Here is a 25,786-nt window from a genome sequence, read left to right as displayed (position 1 = left end):
TAAAGAAAGAATGGATTCTGCTGCTATTGGAGACCAGAAGATGAGCATCATTGAGAAGGGTATTGAGAACTAGACAAGGCAGCATTTTACCAGCACACAAAACCTTCAAGCAGCCCTGTCCTGAGTACTGTGTTCCGTGCTGGTCATCACATCTCAAGGTTATAGCAGAATTAAAGAAAGTAAAGATAAGGGCAGCAAAAATGATGAAAGGTGTGGTGCAGCTCCTTATGAAGAGTTAAGACTCTTCAGTCTGAAGAGAAGAATGAGAAAGGGATGTAACTAAGGTTTTCAAAATTCTAAAAGTGATGGATAAACTGAATATGGTACTGCTGTCCAACGACACAACAAATGCACTAGGGTGCACTTAATAAAAGCAGTAGAGGTTCAGCATAAAATAAAATGCTTCTTCACAGAATAAGAACTTCTAGAATTTGCTGCCTCAGGAGAGAGTGGGGACAGACAGAACAAACTGAAAACAACAGACCAGAAATGTAGTAATAAAAGTTTAAAAAAAAAGAATTAGAAAAATTCAAGGACAATCATTTCATAAAATAGATAGCAAAGGAAACAAGTAGGGGTACATGACCCCATATGCCTAATACAACACTTATAGACACTGGAGGTCGATGAGATGAACAGACCATCCAACGTGGCCATGCTTCCTTGTGCTCCCGGAAGGCACTGCATTTGGCCACAGTTAGAAGTGCCAGCAGAGTACTTCTTATGGTCTGATGAAGCAAATCATCTGCCAGAGAGTACGGGAATGCACATGGTCTTCTGTAGTCCAATTCACCACTTCTATGTACCCTATGGAGTAATTTCCATCTGTATCACTTGGCAACAGGAAGAAATATGTTTTCTTTGGATTGAAATTACACATTTCAGTGTGTACAGGTGGAAAAGCTATGTGAATTGGGCAGCAGCAGCAGATCAGGGTTGCTTTCTGTGCTATCCAGACTTGCAGCAGCAAACAATTCTCTCCCACCAGCCAGGCAAAGAAGAAAGCAATTGAGAGTTCTTCAGGTGCTTCAACTATAAATGCAATTCTCAGTGGACAAATCCGAGCCCTCAATATAACACGGCTTTTCGAAAAATGTAGGGTCATAAATATGAAAAAGGCAGCTACTCAGTCTGATCATTTCTATCTGTACCTTTCTACTTACTCATTCAAAATCCAGAGTTCCTCATTTTAATCCAACACAAAGTCCAGCTTCTGGCAAGAGTAGTGGACTCACCTCCATACACCCTCTGACTTTTCATTTCTACCTCTCCATTGTGCCAGGACCATCATTAGGGTGATCACAGATTAATAAAATTAAGCTAAAAAGCTAACTTCTCAAAAATGAACAAACCAATGCAGATCAGTTCTCTAAGCTGCCTCAATCATAGCTGTACTAATTCCAACGTCACCAAAAGTGATGAGGGAGAAACAAGCATAAGGGGAGGGGGCAGGGTCAGCCCTTTGTGCAAACCTGGGTGAATGCTACAGGCCCAACCTAATGGAGTCTTGTGGACTGCCACTTTTGTAGTCACTATTGTATGACTCTTCACCCTCACTCATGGGATATCACTTTGGATGATATCCCTGAACCAAATGTATCAATCATTCATGTGACATGGGAAAACCAATTTTAAATGGCAGTTAAAAACATCTGTTGGTGTCTTGGAGGAGTGGGTTCCATTGACTACTAGCCTAGCCTGATTTACATGCCAAGGCTTTAGTGATGCCTGCCGGGTATCCCACACATTGACCAATTTGCCTTCCACACTCCAGAGTCCCAGTGTTAGTTTGGCTGGATACCAGCTATAGGGATGGATACCAGCTGCTTCAGCAACATCTGTAGAAGCTCTTCCTGCAACCCTTGCCACACACATACAATTGTCATGTATCTTGGTTTCCTAATCCATGTTTTTTTTACTCTCCAGAAGTGCCAGGACAGAATCTAAGGAATGTTTACATCTATACATGCTAGAAAAACTGCAGCACATCTGGAAGCCTAGGACATTCACAGCTGTGCAGCACAGACATCGTTAAGTCAATCACTGCTTAGAAGTGACAGACTTACAATGCTTGCATATACAACGAATGGTGCCTTGCTTGTGTAGGACACGTGACGCTTCCTGGAAGTGGTGATTCATTTTTCTTGCTCTGGAGGCTGAACCCTTCCCAGAAATGTCTCCTGGGGAAACCGGAGACATCCTTAAACTCAGGTGGATGCTCTCACTTCCCAACCTAGGACATATGTGCTATATATTTGCAACTAAGTCCACTACATTTCCATTCTCAACTTACCAGCCCTTGCTAGAGAAAACCAGGATTCCAAAGACTATTGTCTTACATAAGGTCTTACATCGGAAAATCTCTGTTCTCCTCAACTAAGAAATGGAGGTCCTACGCTGGATGGACCATTGCAAGCACTGTGTTGAGAACCTTAGCAGAAAGCTCCTGCCTTGTACTGAAGTTACTTATGAATATCTGTGTAGAATTCTTAGTGCTGCTCCTGTAAGAAAGAGTAATTGCTGCATATAACTCTGGAATTACTCCATTCTATCAGAAGAATGAGAAACAGTTTGGAAATGTCTGTCGTAAGGCCATATCCTGTCTTCACATCTTTTTTTTTTAAATACCAAGGGACAACACTTCCAACTAATTTAATAATAAAAGCCATGTAACAGCTAAGCATAGCCTGACAGAGCATAAAAATGACTGTTTGATAAAACCAAAGCGTCAGCAAGTCTGCAGAATCCTAAATGAAATGGGGATTTGGGTGCGGTTTTTCTCTCTTAGTTACCTGAATTAGAAATACTTGAACAGAGTGGTCCTCTTGGTCTGTTGCAGTAAAGCACAAGCTTTTTCTGTTTGCTCTTTTTATAACCATCTGATCCCAGAGTCGGGTGTTGAGAATCAGTCTCAAGCTGCCTTGATTTCTCATAACTAAAATAACAAGGTTTATATGATAAGTCATTGGAACCATCTTTGGTTTTACTGCAATGTTTTTCTCTACCACTTGTATACAACTAATATTTTCATGAATTACTCTTTTTAATTTGGTCTAAGCCTGACATGGTGAGCTTTTTTCTTATTATATTTTATATACCAAAATATATTAGTTTCTTTCAATACATTTGGCATACAAAACAAATAATCTGCTGAAACTCTGCAATACAGTACAAAAAGTGACAACAGAGTAAAACAACATTCCAGAAGTGACTAGAAATAGCTCCCCTGGAAAAGCAAAATCAACAAAGAGCAAACTGTCAGACTGGTGACTGAGCTAAAGAGATATTGCATTAGAAATATACAGAACCTACCAGCACATGCAATTGTGATTGTATGAACTGAGTGAAAAGTGCCCAGTGCCTCAGTCTGTAATTCAGCTAACTTTTTCAGGCAACGTTAAAAAGGTTCTCATCAACTAGACTTAAATAAAACTACATATTCAGTTTTAAATGATCTGAAATAAGCTTATTATGAACAGCAATAGTACATGTTATTTAGTGTTTTGTGTATGTGCTACTAGGTTATTTAATTCTTACTTAGCCTTGACTGCAACATCCCACAGTTATTGCTAGAAGTATCATTAAGCCTCAGGGATCCACTGCCTCTTTCAATCCAGGTTAAAGAAAGCTTATTAAATACAAAGAGCTTGCAGTTGATCTGAAAGAAAAATACATGATGGAAATTGCCAGCCAATGTTAATTTTATCAGTTCTAAAACTGTATGCTTTTATGCCTCTTGATACGGCTTTTAATACATCCCTATGCACGTATACAAAGATAGATACATAGATATATCACCATTATTACATAAAATAAAATGGCTCCCACATCTGTGCTAAATTTTCTGCTAGTCATGGAAAACATTCAGCATGAATCCCAGGTTACTTTTTCAATTATTTCATCTTTATTAACTCTTCATCTGTGATATCCATGAACACAGATGAATTTGTTACAAGTGTTCTACAATCTTATTCGCTCACTCATTAGAAACATTAGGCAGTCCAGTACCACTAACTGGGAGAGTACTACTCCAAAGACAATAAAACTTTTTAAAATCATATACATTGTTGCTATTTTCTGAGAAAATAACATTTTGAAGATGAAGAATAGCAAGATATGTCCTGCTGGACCAGAAAGATAATTGATATTTTAGATGTACTGTAAAACTAATTACTTTGGCAACATATTGCTTTTTTCCCAAGACAGTTATGTCCTAAAAAAATCTTTACTCAAATCACTTCCAATTTTGAAGTTTTAGTTACCGCTGGTATACTGTGTAGATGCTTATGAAATACAACTGCAGAATGAAGTTTTGAGCAGTCACTTACTGAAAGGGACTATAAAATGAACAAATATAATATGAAAAAGAAATTATCAGCCTACAGAACAATGGGTTAGCAGAGCCATGCCTTTAAAAAGTGAAAATTTAAAAAATAAGCTGAAGTTATTTTCAGATTGCTGCTATCTGTAATAGATCTAGATGATCTTTTCAACAACAAAACTGCTCACCATCAAGGCTTTATGAAATACACACCTGTAATACATTGTGTTCTGCTTCTTCTCCAGTTATAACTTCTACTTTATCTAACTGAATTTTCTCTACTGGCTTGGAAATACAAGCAGCTGCTGATTCAGTTAGTGTTGCATTTCTCAACAAAGCTGTTTCTGTAGGGGAAAAAAAATGGAAATCCTTTCTGTACAAGGAACATTTTTAGGAAAACAAAACTAGCACATAGGACGGCCTCAGTAACCCCTGTGACGTCTGGTATTATTTAGTATTATTAATCAGTTTTGGGCAAAGCAGTAAATAAAAGAGAAAAAGAAAAAGGCTGAGATACTGCAAAATGGCTCACCTGTTCAGCCTCATTTTGAACTGAACAAGGCTCTCTGCAGTTGTAGAGGCTTGCCCCAAGGGACAACTTGCAGAAACAAGCCCTATATAATTAGAAGTTGATTTTCCAAATGAAACCGGTCTGTCATATTGCTGTGCAGATCAATAAATAATGAGAGACACATCCCGATATTCAGAATAGTAACAAATATACAATGAAGAGTTGACAGGAACGTGAAAGGACAAGATTTGAAAGAAGCAAGATTGTTACAAAATTTTGAATATTTGCACAATCTATACATGTTTTCCACAGCTTTAATTTATTATTTTTTTTTTTTACTTGTAAGAATGTTCATACAAAGTAGGAGGTTCTAATACATCCATTAGGAAAGAGGGGTGCAAAATTTGACAAAAGGACCCAAGATAGGGACCTACTTGAGATTCCCTCACAGCCTAAGTTTACATGACTTGCCTATTAGAAAAACTCACACCAGAGTCACTAGCAACCCCTTAAATCTGTATAGAAGTTTCAATCCTACAGTTAGGATACAAATATGGCAAAGTCACAAAATACAAGCAGTCAACAGCTTAAAATTGTAGTCCACAAATGCAGTCTAAAAGGCATTCACAAAATTTACTGCAATTTTTTTTAAAAATAAATCATAATAATCTGTAAAAAGTAATAATAATCTGTAAAGCTCTATCCTTTCCTGAGTAACTTAGATTATACATTCTGAAGTTACTCCAGTTGAAATGTCATAAACCAAATTGCAGCTGCCTTCTGAACAGAGATATCGGCACATACTACAAGTGCACTAGTGACTACATAACTTGAGAATAAATTACTATTATTGACCACCACTCATTTTACATCCTCTAAGATACAGCAAACGTATAATAATAAAGCTAACTGTACTTATTTGCTGAATATGCTTACTTGTTTGTGGACTGACGTGAAAAGATGCTATGTACATGGATGTTACCTCTCCTTTGTATAAATCAGCTTCATTACACAACTTTAGATGTTTTTCCGGACTCTAGAAAAAAGAAAAACAGGAGAAATAATAACTCCTATGTAAATAAAAAGGCTATGCTACTTTATATGAAATAGAACACTGAACTATTTAATGCATGCTAGGCTGAATATTAGCAATTGTAATATCTTAAGAGTAAAAACTGACACTAATGTAATTTCAGTCTCTAGTAGATGTAATTTTATTATCATAAAATCAGAATATCATTCTTCCCCCAAGAAGAATGGCCTCTTTGTATGGATCCTGGACTAGGATTTAAATCCGCTGAAAGACTTAGATGTTTAAGTACCAGCTAATTTTCAGTTTAAGTACTTAAGCCCCAGAAGAATAGTTTAAAATTCCCAGACATCACAAACTTAACCTCAGAGGAATTAAAAACTTCCATCACCTTCAGTTTTTGCAGATGAAGTTTCTCAGGCATTTCTAAATAATTTTTTCTGGCTCCTGATAATGCTCAGTGGCTCAACTCCTACCTTACAACTAAATCCTGGTCAGAAGTCATAACCCAGACTTATGGTTGCCAAGATTTTTCACTGACAGATATGCATAGTGTTTTCATTCCACTTCTACTACAAACTGAATTTCAATTCCATTTTAAACGGTGCAGTCCTGAGCTTAGGAACCACCTTTTTGTCTCAATTTCCTTCAGGACTGGATCCATTAAGCTGTCTCACAGCATGCTCAATATAGTTTAACATGGACACTATCTAGGATGCGTGTTCAAATTTCCCCTCATCCTAATTTCTCCCATCTCTTTACAGTTATGACGGAAACTATTACAGCGTTGGAGCCCACGTTCTCTTATTTTGTCTTGTGGCTGTCCCACTTTAGATGGAACATATAAAACCCCCTTTTTCAGGTCAAAAATGAGTGAAAGAGAAGAAGGGCATACTGGCATGGGTTAGTAATTAGAGTACTTATCTAGGATGGGGAAGATAGGGATGCCTACCCCTCCTGCAGCAAATATTTAGATATTTTCTCCCCAACAGTCACTGGAATTATATTTACTCATATCTTTAAAAGAACAAGAGCAGCTAAAAAGAGTCAATCTCTGAAAAAAAATATAAGTACATTAGCCTTGATAAAAAGATTGTCAGCATTTACAGATCTCACCAAAACTCTTTCAACCATGTTTTCTCCAAACACAAAATCAGAATTGCTGCTGTTATGTACACTTCTGCCTTCAAATGACTGTATTCTGTGGGAACAAATTAACATAAGAATGTGATTTAGAACTATTTAGAACCTTGTAAAGAACATAAATAAGTTCATGCATTTACTTTACCACACCTTACATTAAAGACAAACAAAAAATAACCTAGTCAGCCAAATTCTTTGAGAACCTGAGATTGCTCTCCACATAACACTTCACAAAAGGAACAAAGAGTATCACATTGTATTTAATGAAGCAAAGAACAAGAAGCCTCCTCTTCAGGGAAGTGTCTTACTCCAGAAATTTTAATAAGTTACACCTGTTTCTGTGACGGTGTGCTCCCTCCACTCCCCAACCTGCCCTTTATGTCCCATAACCCATATCCCAAGCAATAACCATCCGTGCTAGTCACAGTGGGTGCATCTGGTCGCCATGGCTGCAGCCAGCTCAACGTGGTTTCAGGGTGACAACACCACAACAGCCAAGAGCTAACTTAAGCACAGCACTGGTACTCAACCCAAATTTGGAAGAAACTAACACCTGTGGTTGGTATACAAATATGACTAGAAGAAACTAGCATATTTAATCAAATATGACTACCCCAAAAAACAGCCCAAGAGCTATTTGAGCTGTCCTGCAGAGCAGGGGGCTGCACGCCAGGGTCTCCCCCTGGGTAAGGAGGTCTCTGAGGGTTACTTCCCAAGGATGAGAGATTTCTTGCCACAGCAAATTCTCAGGAAGTGGTTTGTAGTGTCCTAAACTTTGAAGCTTCACTAACATTATATCATAGATTGATTGAGCACATATAATCCATTAGATACAAACTGGTGACCAGGTCTGGGACTAGGATGGGATCCAGCCTTACATAGAATCCTCTCTGAGAAGGAGTTTAGAAAGCAAAGGGGGTCTTCTCTGAACCTCGACTCAACGGGAAGGTCTCCCTGACAATTCTGTCTGACCCTCTCCTCCTTGCAGTAAATAATCAAGTGTACATTGCCATTGAATCTTGTTAAAACACTGTCACATTTGCTATCAAACATTAAATTGCTTTTATATTGATACATTTATTGCTGCTTCTCTCTTATGAGTGAAGTGCATCACTCCATGCGCCAGTTCCTCTGTTTCCTTTTGCTCCACCAAAAGACTACCAACAATGAACAATTATCCCTTTATGTTGGTCTAGCCCTGATACCCTGATACCTTACAGGCACTCCTTGGTCATCCACCTAACATCCTGGAAAGGCTGAGAGGCAGTGTATTCTAATTTACACACTTTCAATTCACATAAATACTGCAAAAATGTAAAGGTATGATGGCAGATGGCTTATGATAAGGCATAACTAAAACAGGGAAGAAAGATCTTCTTTCCATTTTTCAATTACCTGTTCCGTAGATACATTTAAAATGAGAAGTGAAGAAAACTAAATACTTGCAATCCTTTGGTACTGGCCAATTATCGTTTGGAGATATAGATTTGGGAGAAAATTTCATACAGTAGGTAAATCACTTTATGTTTAGGATCTGGAGTGTGACTGGTTTGGGCAGAAGCTACAATAAAACAACACTTGTCCTTCTTTTCTGTCCCTTTTCCCTTCTTAGTGCAGGTTTTAAAAAATATTAATTTATTTTTTTGCATTGCCACCCTGAGTTTAACTTCTCTCAGCTTCTTACCTCTCAGGAGGTTTAAGAAGGTGAATGCATTTTTAAATAGCGATACAGTCACAAAGTGTAAAAAGCGCATCATTTGTGAATTACATTCAAGAATATTCTAATATAAGTAGAGTTGTGATTGACCTGCTAATTACATAGCCACTTTAAACTAACAGAATCCATTTTTTATACAAATCATTAGAAAAGTCCCAGTAAACTTCTTTGTGTGGAAGCTGTGCCTGGTCCTGGTTTTTGGAGATTTTTTTACAAAAGGCTTATAGGTTGATCATGCTTTCTGTAGAGCTTAACCACTGCATCTTTTGCTGGCAAAGGCAAAACCATCCATGTTCTTGTCTCTTTCTGTTCCAGAAGGAAAACTTGGCAGGAAGACGATCTGATATTCTGTCACAAACTGCATACTTCAGCACCACTTATCTGCTCTTCCAGATCATTTATCCCCCTTGGGAGGGCTTAACATATGTCATGCAGAGGATATTAATTATAGATTAATAGAATGGTTTGGGTTGGAAGCAACCTTAAAGGCCATCGAGTTCCAACCCCCCTGCCATGGGCAGGGACACCTCCCACTACACCAGGCTGCTCAAAGCCCCATCCAGCCTGGTCCTGGACACTTCCAGGGATGGGGCATCCACAGCTTCTCTGGGCAACCTGTTCCAGTGTCTCACCACCCTCACACTAAGTATTTCTTTCTAGTATCTAATCTAAATCTACCCTCTTTCAGTTTAAAATCATTACCCCTCATCCTATCACTACACTCTCTCATAAAGAATCCCACCCCATCTCTCCTGTAGACCCTCTTCAGATACTGGAATGCCGCTATAATGTCTCCCCAGAGCTTTCTCTTCTCCAGGCTGAACAACCCCAGCTCTCTCAGCCTGTCCTCCTAGCAGAGATGCTCCAGCTTTTGACCATCTTTGTGGCCCTCCTCTGGACCCGTTCCAACAGGTCCATGTCCTTCCTGTGCTGAGGACTCCAGAGCTGGATACAGTACTACAGGTAGGGTCTCACCAGAGCAGGGTAGAGGGGTGGAATCACCTCCCTTGCCCTGCTGGCCACGCTTCTTTTGATGCAGCCCAGGATGGGGTTGGCTTTCTGGGCTGCAAGTGCACATTGCTGGCTCATGTTGAGCTTCCCATTCACAAATACCCCCAAGTCCTTCTCCTCAGGGCTGCTCTCAACCTGTTCTCCACCCAACCTGTATTTGTCCTTGTGATTGCCCTGACCCAGATGCAGGGCCTTGTACTTGGCTTGGTTGAACTTCATGAGGTTCTCACAGGCCCATTCCTGTTAATAATCTGGGTTTGTTGCCAGAACTTTGATGATTGGCTCTAAAACTTAGTTTCTGTGTTCACAAGTACAGTATACTTGAAATCTCTTCGCATAGGATGAAGAAAATCCCAAGTACAAACTATCTCAATTTTACACTTAAGGAAAAAAATATTCTTTAACATTCTCATGCTTGATGTGTTGCTAAGAATAAGAGCAAGTAAGAAAGATAAATCAGAAAATCCATCTCTTTTCAGCCTTGAGGCCTTTCATACTTTCATACAAGTTTTGTGCCATGAATAGGGAATCTGAAGCCAGTTTAAACTAATGAGTTTTTTATCCTTAAGAAAACTCCCCACTGAAATTCACTAGGCTGCTCCAGCAGCAACTTACTGAGGATAGCGCTCCAGAAGAGCTAAAAAATAGAAACTAGAGACGTTTGAAACTAGGCAACTGTGGTCCCAAACGTTGTGCAGGAATCTTTTTCTGTGTGGCCCACCCAGTCTTGAAGAAGACTGGAACAGACTCCTTTGCAGTTTACATGCTCTCTACCTTCTTTAGGTGGGAGGGGAAAAGGAGGCAACATCATAAATGTGTTATCCATGGCCCTTGCCATTTTGAAATGTCATTCTCTCACCAAAACTGATCTCAGGTGTATGCCTGATGCTCACAACTTCCAGGTAAATAATGCTCATCAACCAGCAGCAGCAGTTTTAATACCCACAAGATAACCTGCTGGCTAACCACAGACCTAGCATTCTCATGAGCCAGTCTCCAGGGAGAGGTACCAGCCCACTGTTGCACCATTATGAGCTCTTCTAGGCATATGCAGAGGCAAGGGCACGGGGCAACAACCTAGTCCAAGGAAGTCAGCTTCCTCATGCAGAAATTCTGAAGCCCACGCTGGTCAACCCAAAGATGTTGAACCCTACCACAATCATCACAGCTAACTGTTCATCCCAGAAATAATAGTGTGTGCATGGAAGTAGAGCATCAGTTGCGGCATTCACCTCGTCTTCCAAATCAGTCCTGTATGGTTTTCTCCATGTTTTCTGGGTTCAATATGCTGACATATTTTGGAACTTCCTTAGTTTCTCTGTACCTGTTTATGAGATGCAGCAGCTATGCCATCAGAAGAGAGTTGCCCAAAGCCACAACAAAGATGACTGTAAACATTCAAAATCAGGACATATTTTGAACTCTCAAAGCTGTACGAGATGGCAAACCAAAAAAGTTTCTGGCTTTGAGGTTGCTAATGAGAAACAAACCTTCCAACAGAGATTAATTCTTGGCAGAAGTCCATCTCTTACGACGTACAGAGCTCATATCAGTACTCACAAACCCTGGCACCACACACAAACACCAGTGACCACTGTGTGGGTGTAGATGGCATGGGCTCAGTACCACATAAGACATGTAAGACAAAAGGATATGTCACAGGCCAAGTGACAAAATGGTGTAGAAATATAATAAATAAAAACTTACTTGGCTGTTCTAGAGCTAGAAAGATTCATGGTAGCAGATGACCTCTCTGCTGTTTTGGAACTTACTGCATTCTCAGCTGAGGAATAAGAGCTGTCTTCAGATAACTAGGAATAATAAAACCCGATGAATCAATTAGACCAAGCTTATGTTCTGCTACAAACTGATCTGGTAGAAGTCCTGAGTTGCTGAGGTGTGTATATATACATATATCTATACGTGGTAGTTGGCAGAGCTTCCTCCAGCTATGTACTAAGCCAGAGCCCTTAATCAAAATGCTAAAAGATTACTTCCTAAATAAACAAAATACAAAAGACCCCCGAAGCTGATTTGCCCACAGAACCCTGCTATCTGAAAGTTGAGACAGCCTGCAGAGAAAAGAAGTTTTTTCAAACACACTCAGCACAAGCTGAATAATTCGCACCATGTCAGTGATCCGTCGATTCCACTGAAACCAATATGGAAACTTCCTTGAAAATCATGCAGTGGTACAATTAATTGCCTTAAAGCAGCACCGTTTGTTTTTTTTTAATTTGAGCTGCAAACATATATTAGGCAGTAAAATTACTTTTCTTTTTACCTGAACAGGTGCTTCTTCCTTAGTTATTGGAGATACTATAGGATTTGCAGCACAGGTCAGGGCTTGTGGGGGTTGCAAAATGGCAGGTCTAATGACATTCCGCAATTGACTTTGGGACAAAGATGCTTGCAAAATACAAGGAAAACATAAATACAAAGGTTAAAAAAAAAATATTTAAACAGAAACTCTTTCTTCACGTGTCCAGCCTCTTTAACTGAAAGGTTCAAAGCATATTTAAATAACATTTATTGTTGTTGACTTGCTACATATTCTGAAAAATTGTAATCCCTTCTCAAAACCACAACTCTGCAGTGACACCAACCCCTGTTATTCTATCAGAATAAGAAGATAATGTATTATATACAAAAATATGTATATTTATACTTCTAAAATATATTTGTACTTATGTATTTAAATATATCTTTACATTTACTGCTTTCTGTCCAATCTGTCTTCTGATATTTCAAATGCAATCTTGCACCTGCAGATGCATGAAAGTAATTTTCATGTCTTCTGTAGCTGTTAGGAAGACCTTTGTGGAACTACAGTGAATAAATATTGCGATGAAAGTTACCTTCTTTTGTGCTTTTGATCAAGTCAGGGTTTCTTTGAAGAAGAGCTGAGCTCATGAATATGTTATTCTTCTTTACTACAGAACAAGAAATTTAAACTTAAATAATGAGTAATAGCAAATTGTATTCATTTATTACTATTCCAGTAGTACCCAAGCAACATTCCAACCTATCCATCTAAACAAGATCTCTGAGATAACTGTTACGATCTCCATTTTACAGGTGGGTAGACTTCAGCACAGAAAGCACCATGGGTTTTCTGGCTATGACTGAAGTCTTCTGGATATTAACAGATGTTTTAAACTCATAAAATCCTTCTTCAGCTTTGAAAACAAGGTGCTGCTGGTTTGCAAAAAGTATTGAAATGGCAATGCTATCTGCTCCAGTCTTAGGCATTTTTAAGATGAGTAAATGAGGCCCAAGAACATGGGAATAAATAAACGTGCGCTGACCTGTTCTGGTAAAAAGACCTTCTCAACTTACTATAATGATGGCAATGCACCACTGATCCTGTCACTGTTTTAATAATGATACCAAACATCAGCCATAAAATGATGGCAACAACGTACTACATCCTGTAAAATGACACAAGTCATTTTAAGTCTACACACAATCACTACTTATTCACTGCAGAAAGTGTGCAGTTGGTTGCTGTAACAATGCTGTGTTCTCTTAAGATTGTTTAGAAATCTTTTATGCCAATGTCTGCCAAGGACCTGTTTCTAGTAAGAGACTTAGACTAGGATTTAAGACCACCCCATTGTTTCCATTAGTGGTAAGAGACAGGTTCCTAGGACCTTGTAGGAAAATTATATTCCTACAAGAACCATCACCAGTAAATTGCAAGCAAACTAATTAATGTAATTACTTTAACTCCATTCTGTTTTTTCAATTTGTACCACACTGTCTAAATGCTTATTTGCAAATTACTCAAAGATTCCTCCCCAGCACTGCAGGATTCCCTAACAACAAATGTAAAACCCATTTCTTCTATTGAACTGCCAGTACTCCTCCTAAAACATTCCTTTCTCCTGTCCAAATACCAGCCTAGTCCAATGCACTGCAGCCCTGTTCTGCAGAAAACGCATTTCTGTACACTTCTTTATTTTAGCTAATACCTACTTTTCTGCATAAATATTTACTGGTTTTGCTGGATTTTTTTTTATTTGTTTTGTTTTTAATTACCTGGCTGAGAGGGAGGGAAGGTAGGAATGATAGTAAAGGAAGAAGATCTCCCTCTTTTGTGACTGAGACTTGCATCTGAAAGGATACGAGACAGAAATTATCACTTGTTTGGAGATTAAAAAAAGTTAATTTTATGGTTAGACAATTTGATATCATGCCTTCATTGGGAGTAAAAGAAATTATTGCCTGCTAACTATCAGTCTTCTGAAGTAGACTGTTAGGTTATGCCTATACTGCTGAATCAGAGACGTCTCTGAGGCCAAGTGGCACAGCCTGGCTCAGGCACACTGCTTACAGCTAGTCCACTTGGTAACAGCTCTGTCTTGCAGACCTAAAGTTGGCAAGTTCAAAACAGAATCAGGGAGTGAGCTATCAGTTAAGCAGTGCAGACAATCAAGAGCTCAAACACTCAAGCTCCCTCCTGCACTATTTTTCGGTATAGGCATACCCTAAAATTTCTACCGTATCTATGATTCTGTGTATGATCTCAATATAATTTTCAGAGTAAACCAAACTAGCTTATGTTAAATCCTCTACTTATATGAATACATCTTCATTCAGGTGTGTCACAGGACTAGATAAAACAAAATATAGTGTACACATATTAACGTCTGAATTCAGAAATAATTTTCTGGTCCCATCCATATGTGAAATACTGTGAAAAACACATCAGTCCTTCTGCACAGTAGTCTCAGTGACTTGCATGGATTTCCTATGGAAGCAATACATAGTCCTTAAAGGGCCTTCCGTATCAACTGCTGGCTGTACAGGAGGGGCCCTTCTAGAAACTGCTTTACATTTTTAGGGACTGCCCGGGGAACACCAATCTTTTCCATAACCAAGGCAAACCAGCTCTTCTCCTCCCTTGATTTGATTCAATGAAACGACACAGAATATATAGATTTTTCACTACTTTTTGTAATATTATGTAAGTATGGAATACTAATATATTTTTACCTAACAGGGGATTTATTGGAAATTACCACCAAGTTTATATCAATGTTTAAGTTTTCATGACTTGCAGCATTTCTACAGTGCAAAAACGAAAGTAATGTCTCCTTCTCTTGTTCAGCAGATGAGAATACAGAGTTATAGTAATTAAAACATGACTGGAGCTAAATGCCATACCTTTGTTAGACTGAGAGTCAGACTTCTGGAAAGTAAAAGATGAAGATCTTGCACGCTTTCTGGAATAACTAATGGAATCTAGAAAAAAGTAAATATAATGTTCTGCAAGGACAGACTGGCAGGAGATTTCAGCACAAAGCTATAATATGCAATTAAAAACTGAACACCACAAATTCTAGGAATGGCTTACAGGAACAGATTTAAGGCAGTTTCGAAAAGCATGAGGGCTTTGGAATCTCAGTCAACACCTGGCACAAAGCCCTAGGGAGCCTTCTTTACTTCTACTAAGTTCAGGGAACCTAAATCAAGCACTTAGAATCAGTCAAGAGCCCACAGGCTCAGAAGACATTAAGAATGTGAAGGTACATTATAGTGTAGCCTGACCAAACAGAAAAGAGCAGCTAGGAGCTCATACTTGCCACTTTTCAGGGCTTCTGGAGTTTGCCTTTTTGCTAAATACGAGAGGTAAGATGGAAGAATTCTTGAAGTAAGACGGGGACATGTATAGTAGGACATAGTAGGTGGCTCCACAACCCACATAGTCTTAGCTGACATTGAGCCACGATTTGTCCCTGCTCATACAAAGTGAGGGTCCAAACACTATTTTCACAGGCAACAGTCAGACCTATGAACAACCCAATACTGTTTCAATGAGGTGGTTATTACCATTTTCAGCTTTGCAAACTGGGTCTTCTGCAGGCCGCTGGAAAAAAATATAAGTGTGGAAAGGTCAAGGAGAATAGAACTGACATTTTCTACACCAGGACACAAAGCATATCAATCCAGTATATATGCATTAAAAGCAGTCTTGTTTCTCGTTTCTACTTTTCCTTGTTCTATTTTGAAACCATTTATTATAAGTCTTAACCTGGGCTAAAATCTTGTATTACTGCTAGCATCACTGTCTATGGAATTCTCATTTCTCAGCGTTTTTTTATCAATAAAAAAAGAAAAAAAGCTTCTTACCTTCAAAGAACAGTCCTTCTTTTCAAAAACAAATATCGGCTGGGCAAGCACTGATTTCTCTGGAAAAGAGAAGAGGTCACTTTTATTAATAATTCAGTAACAGCACTTATCAACCACAGTTCTCAAAGTGCTGTGCAATAACAAACAGGATTTTATCCATATGTTACAAAGGAAGAAAACAGGAACTGTGGTGATACACAACACAGTTTGTAAATAAATAAATAAAAAAGCTAGAGTTCACAAATTCCAGTGTGAGCTTTGCCTAACTGGATGCCAGAGCATTTGGCCTCTTATTTTTTTACACTTTTTTTAGTTAAAAATGACAGAAAAGTGATTTTAGCTTTGTTGTTTGCAACATCTGTCATCCTTTAAGAACACAGCTGAATTACAGGCTTGATTCTCAGAAAAGTGCAAGGATGTGAAATGCAAAATGATCCCAAAAGGAAAGCAAGGAAATGTGTTACACTTGGCCTCTCAGCTACATTCACACTTCCTTTTCTTTACGCTGCAGTTAAGTGAATGCCTAGTGTCAGTTTTAATGTGTGAATATGATACATAAACATACAAAGTTCTATAGAGCACATTCTACTCTCAGGCATACCTCTGCATTTCTTAGGTATGACTGAGAACAACTTTGGATTGCTGTTTGGGGTTTTTTTTATGAAATGTATTTCAGCATACAGTTGCCTTACATCAAATTTAATGTTGATTTAGAGTTCACTACTTCTACATCTTACATGACTTCTGCGGGCTACTTAACTTTGCTAAGAATGAGACTTCCACAGTCTGTGCAACTCTAATGGACTAACCTTGGTTGTCTGTGTAAAAGTAGGAGTCGTTTTCACCAGTACCACCAATTATCAACACATTTATTATGCCAATAAATGGCACAATGATAGAGCAAAGCAGCAAACACAAATAGATTTTTTCAGACCACCTCATACAGGATTCACCTCATGCTAGCTTGAGGTGTCTGCAACATATCAAGAGAAATGATCAGCTTCTGAACATGAGCATATTTTAGCTGTGTACATTCGGAGATTAATGGAGACCTAAATGCGTGTATTTCTCTCCATGAGTGGTAAGAACAGACTAGGGCCACTGCTGAGCTGTATGACTGGCCTTCAGCCAGAGAAACCCCACACTTAGTATCTTGTTAACTGACATTTGACGGAATATTTAACACATACACACAGCTTTTGTAATACTGGCTTCCTCTGGTTTGTATTAGAATATTTACCTGTTAAACAAAACTGCCCAAGTAAAAATATATGGATTGATATTTTTATCTTGGCTTGCATACCCATCTGGGACCAAACCACTCTAGCATTGGTATCAATTACTTAAGGGTTCAATAAAGCAAATATCAACCTATCATGGAGATTTTAAAAGTACTAAATAAATATATATTCAACAACCAGGAAAAAAGTACACATTGCTAAAATAAATGCTGTGGGAATGTAAACTGGGGAAGCAGCATGACACTATTACTTAAAAAACAGTGATACAAAGACACAGCAGTAATAACTAATACAGTTCTGTTGTTATTGAAGTTAATTTTCTATTTACTTGGACATTATCTGTGTGCAAACGACTGAAATTTTTAAACTTGGCATGCTTTGCAATGAAGGGCTGGTTTGTCCTTAATAGAGCAGAAAAAAGTTCATATTGTTCAACTCTAAAAAAGATAATTCTCTGTCACTGAAAATTTAAGAAAATTTCCATAATCCAGTTGCGGCTGGGGGTCCATGGCATGGCATGAGATGGGGCAGTTCCACTTCTATTCACTAGAGGGGAGTGGCACACATAAACAATAGTATTTCACTGAAATATGATTTATTCAATATAATAAGCTTTTTTTCTGTCTCCTTTAAAAAGAAAAGGTCTTGTATTCTGATCAATGAAGGAAAAATACAAAAATAAAAGCATGACTACAGAAACCTTCATATTCTTCACAGTACCTCTCAAAGCTCAGAAGTTAGCAATATTTTCAAAAGTACATTTACTACTCCAAAGCATGGAATTATCAAAGTGAAAAAGAAACTGGCCTTCTATCACAGAGCTAAATTTTCCTGAAGCTAAAAAGCTAGAAGGAGTTTGAAGGAATCAGGAATGCTCACTACAACTTAAACAAAAGAATTCCAGTAATAGTTTAAAATCCAGAAGTTCCTGAAGAAAAATTCGGAATTGATTCATTACCAACAAAAACACATGAAGCTAAGGTATGATGCTACCTCTTAGAGATAAATATGCATATTTTGATATTGCGCTAAATATGAAAGATATGTCCCATCAACTGCTTTTGAACAAAAGGAAAACTTATTTGCCATCAGCAGATTTAGTCAGAAGTTGCTGATGCTGCCACAGTTATTTATCATTTTTACAGTTCTATAATGCTTCTACTTAAACCAAGAGAACCTTTTTGTAATCCCTCAGTATGATCTTCACTCCTCAATCAGGCCATTCATAACAGTTTTAAAAATATATTTGTGTTAACTATGTATGTATCCTATGCAGCACTTTCCAATTACTTTTTAAACATCTCAAATATTCAAGCACAAAACATCTGCAGCTTATCCCCACAGAAGAAACAACGCAGAATCACTTGTGGATGTAACACAAGTCCCTCAAGGAGTTACCACAATCTTGTCAACGTGCCAATTCTAACACTGGTGAGAAACTTTGCATTTCTCTGCTTCATTCTCTGCACTAAGGGTGCTGCTGGCAGGGTGGATGGCTGTGTGCTGGGAGAAGGAGAAGACCTTCTGCAGGCTCCTCTCCCACCAGCGGCGGGGGACACCCAGCCAGCAGTGCCCAGCTGTCCCCAGGAAGAGGCAGCAGAAGCCAAGGCTGGGTCCTGGGATGGGAACAGGGTGGGCTGGAGCCACCCCTCCTCCTCAGCACCAACAGGACCCAGACAGACACAGGCTGGCTAGTGCCTGGTTAAGACTGGGACACTCCAGTCCACAGCAGCTTGGCACTTGTGGATAAAAGAGGCTGTTGGAAAAGTTACCAGAAAAACCTGCCAAATAGGCTGCCTCTGGCTGCAGGGACTGGAATAATCCACCAGCCTCAGCCAAGAGTCCAGACACAGAACCTGTCTGCCTGCCCATGAGTAATCACCACGGATTGGGCTCTCTTTTCTTCACAACAGTCCCTATGAAACTGCTGACTTAGAAAGGTCTTGGCCTAAATGCTTGCTGCATTCAGAGTTCAAAATCAGAAATGGTGAGTTCCCTTGTTTAAGATCTTATCTGCATGGTGTCCTGGCTCCAGTCTCCTGTCCCGCGCACAAGCACTATCAAACGTGCTTTGGCCCCGAGATGGAGGGCAGCCAGGTCTCAAACTGGTGCCTGTTCTGCTCTGCTCCTCTCACCCAGCGTGGCCATCTCCGCTCCATCACTGCTCGGCGCCCCACCTGGCACCGTACACGCCAGCCAACTGCCAAATCATGGTCGTTCACATGCCCTGATGGAGACTGCCCTTACACAGCTCCATTTGAAAGGAAATAGAGGTGCATTCTGGGAAAAACAATATCTAGCTGCTGCCTAAACCTGGGAAGCACTAGTCAGGATGATATGCAAGAAATTATGTAAAAATGCTTTCACCAACTTTGCTTGTGTCCCACAAGCCAGCATCGTCCACGACGTGTATAGCTCCTTCAGCCTTTGCTGTGACATTCCACTCTTCACTTTTATGGCTATTGCTTTCCCTAAAGCTGTAAAAACTTCACATTAAAAAATACACAAGGTACTGATGGTTTTGAAAATTTGTAGTGTTGTTATTATTATTGCTCCATCTTGCCCAGAGAACAGAAAAATAAATGTTCCTTAACCTTTGAGGGCTAAGGACACAATGAACAGAAAATGAGCCCACATCCCTCTCCAATTTTCAGGCAGTCATATGCCTGAAGTCATATGTCAAAAGTGGCTGACAGTGCTGTTGCTCTATTCCTCCCAAAGCAAAGAAAAATGCTTCAAATCTTTAACAGAGTAACATAAGAATTTGTGATATCAATACAAGTTTTTTTCTGATTTTTAAGCAGTTCATTTTTATATTTTCAGATTTAAAAATAAAATAAATTCAATTGCATCTTCATCATTGGCAAACTTGTCATAAGTCTGAAAACATTTTAATTCATATTCATATTAAATACTTTCACATTTTTGTACCTAAAGTTAGAAACCTACATGCATAAAAAATAACAGTAGAAGGTTTTATATGACTCAGGATTGCCTACTCCAGTGAAAGCTGTGGATATCCATCAAATAAAAATCAAACTGATTTTATGTATGCATTAAAGTGCTAAAATGCAAGCATCAGAGTTTGACAGCAATTATGGATCTTACATATGAATTGTATTTTTCTCCTCCAGTCTTAGCAATGTCCAAGAAAAGGATGTACAGAAAATTATTTTCTCATTCAAATTCGTGTTCTGTTAAATTTGATTTCATTGCTTAGTGATCCCCTTTAGCTTATTACAAAACTGAGTAACTACTGAAGGAATTTGGCTTTCTGCGGTATCAGAAGTATGCAACGTCACCGAGATTCTTTAATTCCTGCTCAGTGACTAGACAATGATTCCTTCAGGGACTAGCCAGCCTGTGTTGAAGAAAAGTGCAACCACTTTTCCAGTAAATTAACCTAACACCCTATGAAATGCAAGGTTACACCACTTTACATGGTGTTCAAGGCTTTTCTGCCTTGTACTATGTTTTAAAATTAAGCTTAACTGAGAGCCCTATGAAAACTGTACTTAAGTATTTTACCACAGAGCTGGCAATAGGTGGTTTTTATTCTATTTGGGAAGTGAAGTGCCATTGACCAGTCAGGTGACAGGATTCTCATGTCTCTGTTTTTTCTTTTAACAGTTGCATACAGAGAATTTCTTTAAAGGCTAATGCCAATCCACTGGATTTTGCCTGAGCTTCTACTATTCCCACAACTTTATATCTTATATGCATAGCTCTTCACAAATAACTACCAATCCTGCAATCAGGTATTTCAGATTGGCTTAGCTACAAAACTGAATCCTTGACACAAAACCTGGAAAAAACCCACCCAGTAGTTCATAACTGCCAACAGAGATGTAACACTGATAACAAAGGCTGAATTGTAAAAAATAATGTTTTTCCCATAATTCCTTAAATTAAAATAACAACTTGCACCTCTTTGGTATTAGTAGCAATCCCATTTGCACCTCATAGGAAAACTTCTAACTCTAAAATAGAAACTAAAATTTTTATTTCACACAGTAAAGAAAAAGAAAATAACTTCTTAATCAAGGATCTTTTTCTCAAGTAGAGTAAGATTCTGGGAAATTGTATACTCTCCAAATAATGTCACTGACTAACAAAACCTTGAACTGCATCCAGCTTTCCCTCACAACATCCTAGTAAGTGTTACACAACGCAGAAAAAATACTACATTAAAACTTGTAATCAGATTATAATTTTATCCTATCAAAAGATAAGGCTACAACATAGTATTAGCAAGCTTCTGTGCTCTGCTACGCTATAGCATGAATTTTACTAACTGTGTATATTACTGCTATGATTTGCAAAAATAAAACCAGAAACACTTTGGCATTTTGATGTTACAGCTTAGATTAATGGTTCCCAAGTCATAGAACTCAAACAAATTAAATTATGCAATAACAACAAATTCTTGCACATAACATTGCCATTTTGTTTGTTTCACATACAAATTAGCTCAATGGGAACATGTAATTGGGGAAGATGTTGAGAAGAGAAGTAGATTTAGTGTGACTTTAGTTGCCTAAACATCCACAGAGGTAGTTTTACATTATTAAAATAGTAAGAAAAAAAAAACCAAACCACAAAAAAACAACTTGGCCTCTGCCATTTCTGAATATACGCTGTTTACAGCTATTACTTGAAAAAGACACTAAGACAAGATACTGTGCCTGGTATTCTGTGGCAATTTATGTGAAGAAAAAGAAAGCAACAACGGACTACCATGTAAAAAGCAGACGTGAATCCAAGAATTAGTAGAGTTTAAAAGAAGAAATTATTTTGACTAAGCTAGCTGATTATTTGTCCATTAACATGTTGCTATGTTTCTATGTACTAGCACAACCCATTTTTGTTCAATATGCTGTGAAAACACAGAAAATTACTTATATTTCAGATAATAAAACTGCAGTAACAGGCAAAAGAAAAACACATATATTTAAAATATGCAGTAGGATAAATTATCAAAACACTTTGCTATCCAAGCTTGGACTCATGTTTAAATATTGCTTCTGGTTTTCGGTACATAAAGACATCTGTCAGGATTTCCAGAGGTGGAACATTTTCACTTAAAAAGAGGTGAAGAAGTAGTAAAAACCTTCTAGTTAAGAACCAGATTTGCCAAACATGCAGTAGAACCACCGATTCTGTTTTATTAATACTCATTGAACTTTGCAACATAAAGCAGAGTCAGTTCACAGCCAAGTGAGAGTGTAACAAGGCCACCAGCCAACATCTCAGGTCCCTCCGTGACCTCACTACGTAAGCTGGGCTTTCTTCTGCCAAAACTTAAATAAGGAAGGTGACATAAGGCAAAATGGGGATGTCCTAGAACAGTACTTTAGGCAGACAGCTTAATAAAATTGACCAACTCTAAGATGTTCAAGAAATGCTTTTTAAGATTTCACATTGCTAATCCCGAGTGACAGGTCTGTTTCTGGAAGCCCTGAGCAGCTGTGAACTCCAGTGGAACTCACATGCACAGCTGGCTGCTCAGCACCTATGAAAAAACAGGTCACTTATTTAAAACTCTAAATATGGACCTGGAAACCTACTTTCAGATTCTCGTTTTTTATGCTTCACGCTTTTGATTTCTGCTTATGAAACATTTTCAGTAGGACAACTCCCTTAAAAATTAAGATCAGTTTTAATGTCAAGGTGGCAGGATTTTTGAACAAAATTTTTTTTTTTTTTTTGCTAAGATATCGTGAGACAAGAATGATTAATTCATTTGCATCTAAATTCATTATATGTACATGGTGGGTTTTTTTAATCAGTAAACACTGAAAACAAAACAGGAAAATAAGACAGGGTCATAATCAAATAAAATTCTAATCTGGTCAAATCTCCAGCACTAATCAGAAGAGTTTTCTATACGCAGAGTTAACAGAGACACGTGTTGCTATACAGGCAACAAATTTTCAAGTTCAGTATCTTAGTCATACTTCCAGACTTGTAAGCTAATTGAATTTTTCCTTTTAGAATACTCTTCTATTGAAGTGTCAGTGATTCAATAAATTTGCCACAAGTTCTCATGAATCTTGATTTTCCAAAATATTCAATGCAAATTGTTTTAAATAATTGGCCCAAAATCATGTGTGTTTTATGAGAAGAAACAGTTTTCAGCATTATTAAAATAAAGTACTTAAAACATATTGAGATGAAATTTTGGACAAAGCCCTTCATTTTTTTGGAAAACAATGTTATTGAGAATTTTATTTCTAGACAACTTAAACATATCCAACAGATACTTGGCACCTGGTTGTGCTTGCTACAGAAGTGACTGTACTTCAGCAGCCCATGGAGAGATCGCTGAAGACAGCACTGCATGCTGTTCAAACATTCTGTATTAAATACAAAGTGTATGTTGCTTATCTTGGGTTCAGATCACAACTTGTAAATGCAGTTTGGGGAACTGATAAATAACTTTACACATCCCTGTTTGGATCAACAAGGGAGTACCTCGTCCAAGAAGTGAGTTTCCATTTCATTGTACTCAGAAAGAGGAAAGGAAAAGTTCATCCAACTAACTATTGCAAAATAAAACTCCAGGAAGAATTTGTCCTGGGACAGCTTTACTGTACTGTCAGAGACTCCAGTCTTGCACATTCTTTGTCATACAAATAGTTCATAACCCACATAAGTAATTCCACTGTCATCAAGACCCATTGTGAGAGCAAGCGTTCCTTACCCAGGCACAGTTGCGCAGAATCAGGCGCTAACTTTTTAAGATGTCTTCACTCCCCCTCCAGTCACTCTTCTCAGTGCTACAGATTGTAAATACTGTGTTCTTGATGCATGTGGAAAGGGTTCTTTTACCCAAATTATTCTATTTACTACTCCTAGCTGCCACTGTGGAAACTTGCCATATGAGATTTAAAAATTAACATATTTCTCTTTAGCCATGGAAACTCAGCTGACAGCCTGCAAAAATGTCTATAAATACAGCATATGTCACACATTCCTGTCTGCAGAGCACGGTCCTTGTCTTTATATGGGGAAGAAATCAACAGGCATTAAAATAACAAGAAAAAAAAACCCTACCCTAGCAATACTTTAACACAATTTCTGAGAGAAATGAAACCCTGTTGGCTCTATTTCAAATTTCAGAGTGAAGAATATATTTTTGGGAGTCTCATCACTACAATGTAATTCTAGCAGTGATGCAATGACAGCAGTAACTGTGTCACTAGAGCAACAGGACTGTGCCAAAGTATGTAACCTAAAATTCTTTTACGAGCACTGAAACTTCCAATACGTTGGTGCTCAGAATTTTTAATCTGTCATAAAAGCCTGTAGATTACTCAATGCAAAGGCAATAAAATTCATAAAGCTTTACCATTTTTAGGGTATTGTAGCAATATTAAATTTCATAAATCCCTACAAAGTAGCATCGAAGTTAACACTAGGGGCGTTTGTGCAGAAATTGAACTGTACAGGTAATAAGGCCATGATCCAAAAACACTCACACAACCTTAAATTTCAGGCACATAAGTAAATCGGACTATGTGTGCTCAACACTAAGCACAGACTGAAAGGCTGGCTGACTCATAAATTAGCCCAAGCACTCTAAACGGTATCAGTCGTAGCATCAAGTTTAGACCTTGAAAGCACATGCTTCCTCATGCTGTTTTGGGTTCACTCCTCAACCTGCGTGGTAAGAAATGGTTAGTGGCATCATCTGCAAAACAGCCTTAACATTAGCGCTTGTTTCTTTATGCACCCTTTAAAAAATGTTACTATTGAAATTTCACATGAATCCTTCTCAGTTCTTGGCCCTCCTCACTGCCTCCTCACTGTACAGGATTCTGCTGTCCACCTGGGCAGTGGGGTGTCTGGCTGAGGACCCAGCCTGGCCCCATTTTGCTGTTGGTGCCCCGGTGTGTGGGACAAGGCAGGAAGGTCAAAGCCATGCCCACCTGCTGCCAAGCACAGCACCCTGGAAAGCTGCAGAAGGTTCAAACGACAGGGGAGCCAAGGCTCTCAGAAAGACAGGGGGGGGGGGAATAACACTGTGGGGTCCTCTGCAAATAGAACCCCAAACATCCACTATGTGCTAGTGTCTTTTCTTCAGCTAAAACACAAATCGGAGATTCCTGACAGACTACCACCAAAAACTTGCAACAAAGGAACTACACCCAAACTCTTGTTTCCCATCACCCGCAAAACCACCACCGACCAGGAACACTCTTTGTATTTACCCCCGTTCCCCAGACACCTCCTTGCAGGGGTGGGGGGGACACGCTGGAGACAAGCAGAAGACATCAGCCGACAAAACCTACCTATAGAGCATTCCTCCTGGGGATTTAACTTGCTGGCACCGTGGGCCTTTTGCTCTGGCAGACCACTAGCCCCAGGCTCAGCGGGCCAGCCTCTTCTGGCGGGGAGGTCCGGCAAAGCCTTCGCACCATGCCCGGCGCCCTCGTAGCCTGCGCCGCAGCGCCGTGTACCTGTACAGAAGGCATTCCCTTTGCCAGCGGGAACTGGCCGGTTTCTCATGGTGAGCTCCTCAGAAGTACCTTTATATCGAGATTATATATATATATATATATATATATGTCGTGCGTGTGTGTATATATATATATATATGTATATAAGCGCCGAAGTTGGGTCTAGAACTTTGGATTTCGGCTCATTAGCGGTCCGCCAGGCCACCCTCCCTCAA

General features: G+C 38.8%; 1 protein-coding gene across 2 annotated transcripts in view; it reads right to left on the bottom strand.

Annotated features, from left to right (window-relative positions):
* The window catches only part of RANBP3L (RAN binding protein 3-like), a 34,405-nt gene extending 8,626 nt beyond the window's left edge, over positions 1 to 25,779 (bottom strand). For both annotated transcript variants that reach the window (XM_014947568.1, XM_014947570.1), the window contains exons 1-13: positions 25,404 to 25,779; positions 15,869 to 15,927; positions 15,569 to 15,605; positions 14,903 to 14,980; positions 13,775 to 13,849; positions 12,592 to 12,666; positions 12,018 to 12,142; positions 11,441 to 11,544; positions 6,979 to 7,063; positions 5,769 to 5,868; positions 4,535 to 4,665; positions 3,538 to 3,658; positions 2,793 to 2,935 (exon numbers count right to left, since the gene is read on the bottom strand). In XM_014947568.1, the coding sequence (XP_014803054.1) occupies positions 2,793 to 2,935; positions 3,538 to 3,658; positions 4,535 to 4,665; positions 5,769 to 5,868; positions 6,979 to 7,063; positions 11,441 to 11,544; positions 12,018 to 12,142; positions 12,592 to 12,666; positions 13,775 to 13,849; positions 14,903 to 14,980; positions 15,569 to 15,605; positions 15,869 to 15,927; positions 25,404 to 25,620 (1,350 nt within the window). In that variant the 5' untranslated portion in view covers positions 25,621 to 25,779. The remainder of the gene's footprint in view (positions 1 to 2,792; positions 2,936 to 3,537; positions 3,659 to 4,534; positions 4,666 to 5,768; positions 5,869 to 6,978; positions 7,064 to 11,440; positions 11,545 to 12,017; positions 12,143 to 12,591; positions 12,667 to 13,774; positions 13,850 to 14,902; positions 14,981 to 15,568; positions 15,606 to 15,868; positions 15,928 to 25,403) is intronic.
* Between the last annotated feature and the right edge of the window lie 7 nt (positions 25,780 to 25,786).

The sequence above is a fragment of the Calidris pugnax genome, unplaced genomic scaffold (genome assembly GCF_001431845.1).
Source record: "Calidris pugnax isolate Ruff unplaced genomic scaffold, ASM143184v1 scaffold156, whole genome shotgun sequence".
In the NCBI taxonomy this organism is placed as follows: domain Eukaryota; kingdom Metazoa; phylum Chordata; class Aves; order Charadriiformes; family Scolopacidae; genus Calidris; species Calidris pugnax.
This window is presented reverse-complemented; position numbering and strand designations above follow the sequence as displayed.